General features: G+C 36.4%; 1 protein-coding gene across 1 annotated transcript; it reads left to right on the top strand.

Moving 5' to 3' along the window:
- Positions 1-732: 732 nt before the first annotated feature.
- Positions 733-1245, top strand: LOC138899949 (uncharacterized). The gene has a single exon (XM_070186651.1). The coding sequence runs from the start codon at positions 733-735 to the stop codon at positions 1243-1245; it is 513 nt and encodes a 170-aa protein (XP_070042752.1).
- Positions 1246-8100: the final 6855 nt, after the last annotated feature.

The following is an 8100-nucleotide window of genomic DNA, read 5'->3' as shown; positions in this document are numbered from 1 at the left end:
CAGCAGGTTAAGATTGAGCATCAAAAATCCGGTGGATTATTGCAAGCTATAGATATTCCGACTTGGAAATGGGAAGTAAATAATATGGATTTCATCAATGGCTTACCTCGTATCTAGCGTAAGTTCGATTCTATATGGTTGATTGTTGATAAACTTAAAAAATTAGCCCATTTTCTGTCTGTTAGGACTACATATTTCGCAGAGATGCAAGGCTTTACATTAAGGAGATAGTATGACTTCATGGTGTCCCTATATCTATTATCTCAGATAGAGGAGCTCAGTTTATAGCCAACTTTTGGAGGTCCTTCCAAAACAGATTGGGGACTCAGGTATCTTAGTACAACATTTCATCCCCAGACAGACGGACAGGCTAAGCATACTATTTAGACACCGGAGGATATATTACAGGCTTGTGTGATAGACTTCAAGGGTAGATGGGATGATCATCTGCCGCTTATTGAGTTCACGTATAATAATAGCTATCATTCTAGTATTCAGATGGCTCCATACGAAGCTCTTTAAGGGCGAAAGTGTAGGTCGCCTATCGGATGGTTCAATGTTGGGGAAACTAAGTTAGCAGGACTAGAGCTGGTACAACAGGCAATCGAGAAGATTAAGCTTATACAGGAAAGACTATTAGCATCTCAAAGCCGTCAGAAGCCTTATATGTATAATTGGTGACGAGACTTGGAGTTTCAGGTTGACTACTGGGTATTCCTAAAGGTATCACCGATGAAAGGCATTATGAGGTTCGGTAAGAATGGAAAACTTAGCCCTAGGTACATTGGACCATATAAGATCATACGTAAGGTAGGCCATGTAGCATATGAATTAGACTTGTCTTCTGACTTGGAGTCTGAACATCCAGTCTTTTATGTGTCAATGCTCCGTCAATGTATCGGAGATCCTTCTAGAATTTTTCCATTTGATGATGTTCAGGTCACAGAGCAGTTATCATACGAGGAAGCTCCCATTGCTATACTAGATAGACAGGTTCAAAGATTGAGGACTAAAGACGTAGCTTTGACGAAAGTACTTTGGAGAAACAATAATGTGGAAGAAATGACTTGGGAAGCCGAAGAAGACATAAAGTCTAGGTATCCCCTCTTGTTTCCTCTTCCAGAGGAGGATCCGACTGAGACATCACAGCCTGAAGGTGCGTGTATGGATTCTTGTGTTAGTTATTGTCTTTGGTCATGTGAGGCTATTGTCGTTATTGATGATTGTGGCAATATATGTCATTGAATTATGGAGTTTGCTACAGGAAGGGTTGGTATTAGTACTGTTACAAAGGCAACTCTACCAAAATTTATATAGATCCCGGGGAGTAAAACATTCAAGGATGAATGTTTCTAAGAGGGAAGGATGTTACATTCCGCATTTCGTATGTTAAAGTTTCGCCGTAAGTTAATCGACGTAAGCTCGGGAATGAGATTATTTTTGAGGTTATAAGTATTTATGTTATTTGTAACAAGTGATAAGTGAGTGTCGTGAAGATTAGAGGGTAAACAAATCAAAGAATGAGTATTCGTTGAAGTTTGTCAATTTGGGATAAAATACGGTTCAAGCTATAATACCCGGTATTTATGGACTAGTGCCATACAAGGTACCACATGACCATGATAGTAAGGTGTATAAAGTATGTTAAAAGTGATTAGTATTTTAAGTAATTTGAGATAATTCCTAATTATGTTGGTAATGGGTTAATTATTGATTTTTGTGGGATATTAACAAGGTAATTAGAAATTGTGGATAAATATTTGGGGGGGGGGGAGGGGGGGGACACTACCCCCATGTGGCAGCAAGTGAAAAATGGATCAAAGCCCAAATGGTGACTCTTTTGGCTAGAGGATAGGTGGCATATTTAGGAAATTTGTTGGCTAAGTAATCCTTATCAAGTGAGGCCCACAACCACTATGATAAGGAACCTCTCTAATTCATTAAAGAGAGATATCATACGGATTTGCTATAGCAACGTGATTCGCTACAACAAAATTCATGCGAGACTACATAATGTAATAGCAACGTGATTTGCAATTCTAAGGGAGCCCAGTATAACATTTCTCAAGAATATCATACGGATTTTTCCCTACTTCAATCTCGTTGTTACGTGTTTTATCGCGATTGACGTGTGTTAGAGGGATTTTCAATAAAATCGGCTCAGGTATTTTAAGGTTATCCCTTCTTTCCTTTTGGCATGACCCATATGGTACAAACAAAACGAGCAAACGCACAACTTTCATAAATGTCTCTATTTATAGAAGCACTTGGGGTGCCTATGTTCTTGAATTCCCATGTGTCTTATTATTATCTCTTCTATTCATGGGTCTCAGAAAAATGCGTAATTGATAAAGTTTATCAGAAGACAAATTGATCTTTATGACGTTTTGAGAAATCTTATTAACTTACTTCTTATGCATTTCATTCATTTATACATGTATATCGACCCATGAACAGATGGTGTTATATACGCGTATGTTATATGTATATGGGATATGGGAAAAGTTTACGGCGTTATATATGCACCACCACCTGATTAGTTGGCAGATGTTGATGATTTCACCCACAGAGGCCGAGATGATATGGCAGGATGCCCTCAGAGGCTTGATGATGTTATGTACATATAAACATACGCATGATACGATATTTATATGCACATGCATGACTTTATAAATAATTAAGGATTCAAAAAAGTTATTTATACCTAGAGGTGGATTCCTTTACTCCATGTTTCTTTTAAGTCTTTTATGTACTGATTTTCATGCCTTACATACTCGGTACATTATTAGTACTGATGCCCCTATTTCCCAGGGCCTGCGTTTCATACTGCAGGTGCAGGTAGACAGGCTGATGATCCCTCTTTTTAGGATCCTTGATCAGCGAGAATTGGTGTGCTCCACTTGATATGGAGCTATTACTAGTTTTGGTACGCTATGTTTGGTATATAGATATGGGTACGACGGGGCCCAGTCCCGTCCTTTATACAGTTGTACACTCTATTATAGGTTTGTAGGCAGTCATGTATAGTTGGATAGTATGTGGCCTTCTCGGCTTCTAGTTTTGGATATATCGTTGTCTATAGCAGCCTTGTCGGCTCGCCCTACCGTATTCCGCATGTATATGCATATATGTCTTTTGGACATGTTTTCCTCATGTATGTTATTCACGTAATTCAGCAATTTATTGACAGATGTTACTCATGACCTACCCTTAATTCATGTTTATATCTTAGACGCATGCTTAGGGGTGTTCGACAGGTAGGACTCGGGCACTCATCATGGCCCATCGTTTAGGGACGTGACAAATATCCTCTCAATCAGGCCCTCGGCCTGAATTAGTCATAATTCAGCATGCAACACGACCTCTGTGGGTCCTAACAGTACCAACATGTAGCCTAAGCATGATTTCTAACATGAATCGCAGCTAAATCTATCTAACACAGGGAGAATATACGGATAACATCAAGATTATCCAACTATACAGTTCCACGGAATCGACCAAGTCATAATTCCTACGGTGCATGCCCACACGCCCGTCACCTAGCATGTGTGTCACCTCAATATCAACCACATAACACGTAATTCAGGGATTCATACCTTCATAACCAAGTCTAGAAGTGTTACTTACCTCAAACCGTGCAAATCTCTACTCCAACAAGCCCTTGCCTTGCGAATCAGCCTCCGAACGCCTCGAATCTAGCCAAAAGCATTTTGATACAATCAACTCAAGCTAAAGGAATCGATTCCATATGAAAATGCTAAGTTCGTAATCAAAAGTAAAAAAGTCAACTCAAACGTCAACCCCCAGGCCCACGTCTCGGAATTTGACAAAAATTATAAAATCTAAACACTCATTCAACCACAAGTCCATTTATACCAAAATTACTGAATTCCGATACCAAAATCCTGCTCAAATCCCCAAAATTCAGCCTAAGAAGTTTTCTCCATGTTTCGCAAAAGTATCAACCCAAATACACAATTAAATGATGAAATAAAGGATATATTCATGTAATTTAACCAAAACCAAGTTAGAATCACTTACCCAATCACTCCCTTGAAAATCTCTCCAAGAATCGCCTCAATCCGAGCTCCCAAAATCAAATTGTGAAATTAACTCAATCTCTCGTTTTTACCTAGAAGTCCTCAATCGCGATCGCGGTAAATACCTCGCGATCACGAAGCACAAAACTAAGCTGCCCCATGATAGCTAGGAAGCTCAAATCTATTCAAGGACAAGAATGAAGCTTTAGAATCTCAAAGAGGGCCTTTAACAAGATGTCAAGCTAATGAGTTGCAAAATAAGGTAATTAGACTTCAAGTGCAAATAAAGAAGTTGTTAATTGGGACGGAGTGCTCAAGGATAAAGGATATGAGTTGTCTAAGTGTTATAATTATTTTATGGTACAAATTCATGTCCAAGAAGAGGTGGATTAGATCCCAAGAGACATCTTCCGAAGAAGGTCCAAATCAGGCCACTATTGGACCTATTTGGCACCTAAACATGTGTCCAAACTTGCATCCCAATAAGTCCTACATGAAGACACATTTTTATAACATAAAAAGGACTTACTTGGTGCCCAAGAATGGTTCAATAGGCGTGATAGAAGTTGGGTACAAGTTGGTGCCAAGTTGCTTGTAAGTTGCCTTCGAGATTTCCAAGATCCTATCCATGATTGGTTTGGGACTTTCAAGATTCTATCCAAGATTGGTTTTTACTTATTTCCATATATTTTGGTACTAGATTTATTGCTTTCCTAGGTAGTTAAGGTTATATTTTCCCTTTCCTAAGATTGTTGGAGTTACTTTCCAAGATTGACTTGGTTTTTGTTTCCTAGTGTTTTTCCTTTTCCTAAGGTATTTGGACTTGTTGTCCAAAGTAGTTTAGGACTTTATTTCCTTATTTTTAGGTAGGAATTTCGTGACCCCCTCTCTATATGTTGTCTTCTTTATTTTTAGATTTTAGATTATTATAGACAATATCAATAAAAATTGTGAGATTTTTCTTGCACTCTTGTGTATGGCTACTCTTGGATTTATTCTTCAACCTTCAAGACTCAACTTAAGGTGGTAATATTAAACTCTTTCAAAATCTTAGATCACTTCTAGGTATTCAAGAAAGGTGATAAGTTTAGGCTTATTGTTGTTCTTGTTATTCTAAAGGGTCGGGTTTCACAATCTATCTCTTATTTTTAATTCTCTACCAAAGGCGATTAGTTTTTTGTTAGCTAATTGTTGCTGTTAGGATTCAACCTCAAGAATATACTTCTTGAATTCAAGAAACTCCTTCTATCTTTTAATTTTTCGTTATTTTTTTTGTTTCTTTATTTTTTTTCAGCTTCCGCACGTTTCTTAATTTTCTTTAGTAATTCTTGGACCCCTATCGTGTTGTTATCAAGTGGTATCAAAGCATAGGCTAATCAAGATTTCAATCTTGATAATCTTGGGAGGTTCTTGAGCAAAACAAAACCAAAAAAAAAACCAAGAAAAAAAAAACGAAAATCAGCCCAGAGAAAAGCATTATGCCTCATTATTATTTGTAGAATTCAAGTGTTATTTGGTTTTAAGTCAAGAAAGAAAACAAGAAGAGGGAATCCTAGTTCTTAAAGATTAAGGTAATAATTTCTTTCCTTATTCTTGTGGGTTTTGGGTTTCCTAAATTCTTTCCTTTTTTTTTTCTACATAACCAATTCCTATTCTTCCAAGGTTTGGTCCTTCACTTTCCTTTTCTTTTTCTAACTCCATATTCTTATCAATAAGGGTTGTGACTAGTAAGGTTTATTAATAAATCTAAAGATTAACGACCAAGAGTTGCTTTGAGTGGAAAAAGGCAAGAGAGGCGAGAACATTAGAGGAAAAAGCCAAAATTTGAGAGATACATAATTCTTTTAATCTTTGTTCAAGATGTTTCAAACAGGTAGTTATAGTGAAAGGAGGCGAGCTATGACTCAACAATTTGAAAAGTCAAAATTACAGTATACCGAATGGAAGGAAGACAATGGTAAAATTATTTTTCAAACAAGAGCTAAAGTGATGTCTGCGATTTGTGCCCTTAGAATTGACAAAGAGTTTGGCTATAACTCAATTAGCACTTATATGGTTGAAAAATTGAACTTGCCTTGTGTTGAGCATATTGAACCCTACATGTTGAGAGTAGTAAAGGTAGATAAAAGAGTGTTATTACTATTCTCTATTGGAAGGTATGAGGATGCGATCTGGTGTGATGTGATTCCCATGAATAATTATCATAACTTGTTGGAAAAGCCATGGTATGCCTATAGAAGAGCTTCATATAACATGGAAAAAAATAGATACTCTTTTGAGGTTAACGGGAAGATACTTATTCTTGGACCTTTGACTCCCTCACAAATTTATGAAGATGAAAAGACTGTTAAAGAGAATATGGAAAAATATGAGAGGGAAAAGAACGAGAGGAGTAAGGGAGTGCATGTTGACATCCCAACAGAGGAAAAATGAGAGGTTGTATTGAGTGGAGAATGGGATGTCAATTGAGAAAAAGATTGAGCTTGAGGGAAAAGAAAAGAGAGAAGGCAATGAGATAAGAAAAGTCTTTGAGGTAGAGAGAGAAAAACAAGAGGGTTTGAGTAAAGAAGAAGAAAAAAACTTTAGTGAGAGAAAAGAGGCTAAGGGTGAGGGAAAAGTTAGTTTGGTGATAAAAGCCAAAGAGAGTGTAAGCAAGAAAATATTTTCTTTACTTCCTAACCTATTAAATCTTTCTTGTTTTAGTTCTTGTGATTTTGTGTAGCCATATGTAGAAATACCTTTTGAAAGGGGAGGTGAGGCACAAGAGATAGTAGCAAAGGATCCAATCGGATTCCAACATGAATTTAGCGAAATCAATTGTTGTTGGATGGTGGAAGATAAAAGCTTGGTTAATTTCTTTGTTGTTGAACCTTTTGACTATTTTAAACCTTATTTACAGGTTTATAACAAGGAGTTCCCTAAAGGCATTGCTAAGTTAGAGCCATTGCATAAAAGAATAAAAGGTGATGTTGTTCCATTAGTAAATAAGTCCAAGTATGGTATGTATAATTGGTTCATTCACACTCTTGGCCTTTCTAGAACACCTAAGGTATTTTTGGAGGTAATGAACTATACTCTTATTTCTTATGTTGTTGACTTTATAATTTTTGTGGATGATGATATTTTGATGCATATCAAGTCATTAACTGTAATATCTAAGTTAAAGTGCAAGAGTAATTTGCTTCCTTTTGAAATTGAGTATGACAAAGATGATTATGCATTTCAACTTGGTGGAAAGAGGCATTAAATTTATGAGAATAGGCTTGCTAATGAATTAAATGTTCTTTCTTCTCTTATTCAAGTGTCTACTGAGTTTTCATGTGATAAATTGTTAGAATGTGAGTTTTGTTGTTTGATGGGAAGTCATTCCTCTAGTCATGTTGATTGTGAGCCTGTAAAAGTGTTTGCTACTAGTAAAGAAGATATGCATGATTATTGTGACGTTAGTGATCAAATACTCTTTTATGAACATATATATGACTCTTTCTGTGACAGTTTGAGCAATTATGTAGAATCCATTGATGTTGCGAATATTATTGGGGAAAGTTATAATCATGAGCTTGAATGTATTGAAATTTGTATTTTGGAATTTATGGGTTCTTCTGACCTATCGGAGAATTTATGTGCTTCTTTGAATAACTTACATGTAGAAGAATCCATGGAATATATAATTGATACTTGGCTATATCATAAGAGTGTCTTATTTGATACATGTGGCAGAGATACTTGTGTTAAATGGATGCATGACCAATATTTTGTAATTTCTTTGGCATACACATGTTTGGACTACCTTATTGACAAGATCGCATTGCAAATTTCATTACATGGTGCATCTAATAGAGGTTTTTATTGGACAACTCTAAGTAGGCATAAATTTTATTGGGATGATGATATCCATATGCTTTATAAAGGAGTATATACACCTATTAGGTTTAATTGGGTTAAGTGGACACATGGTCACTATCTTGTTTTATTCCTACCATTTTTTCGGATTAGTGGATCCCATTTACTAGTGCGTGACTTCTTTTTCTTGCAAGGTCGAAATTCGAGGACGAATTTT

The sequence above is a fragment of the Nicotiana tomentosiformis genome, chromosome 10 (assembly GCF_000390325.3).
Source record: "Nicotiana tomentosiformis chromosome 10, ASM39032v3, whole genome shotgun sequence".
NCBI classification, from domain to species: Eukaryota; Viridiplantae; Streptophyta; class Magnoliopsida; order Solanales; family Solanaceae; genus Nicotiana; species Nicotiana tomentosiformis.
This window is presented reverse-complemented; position numbering and strand designations above follow the sequence as displayed.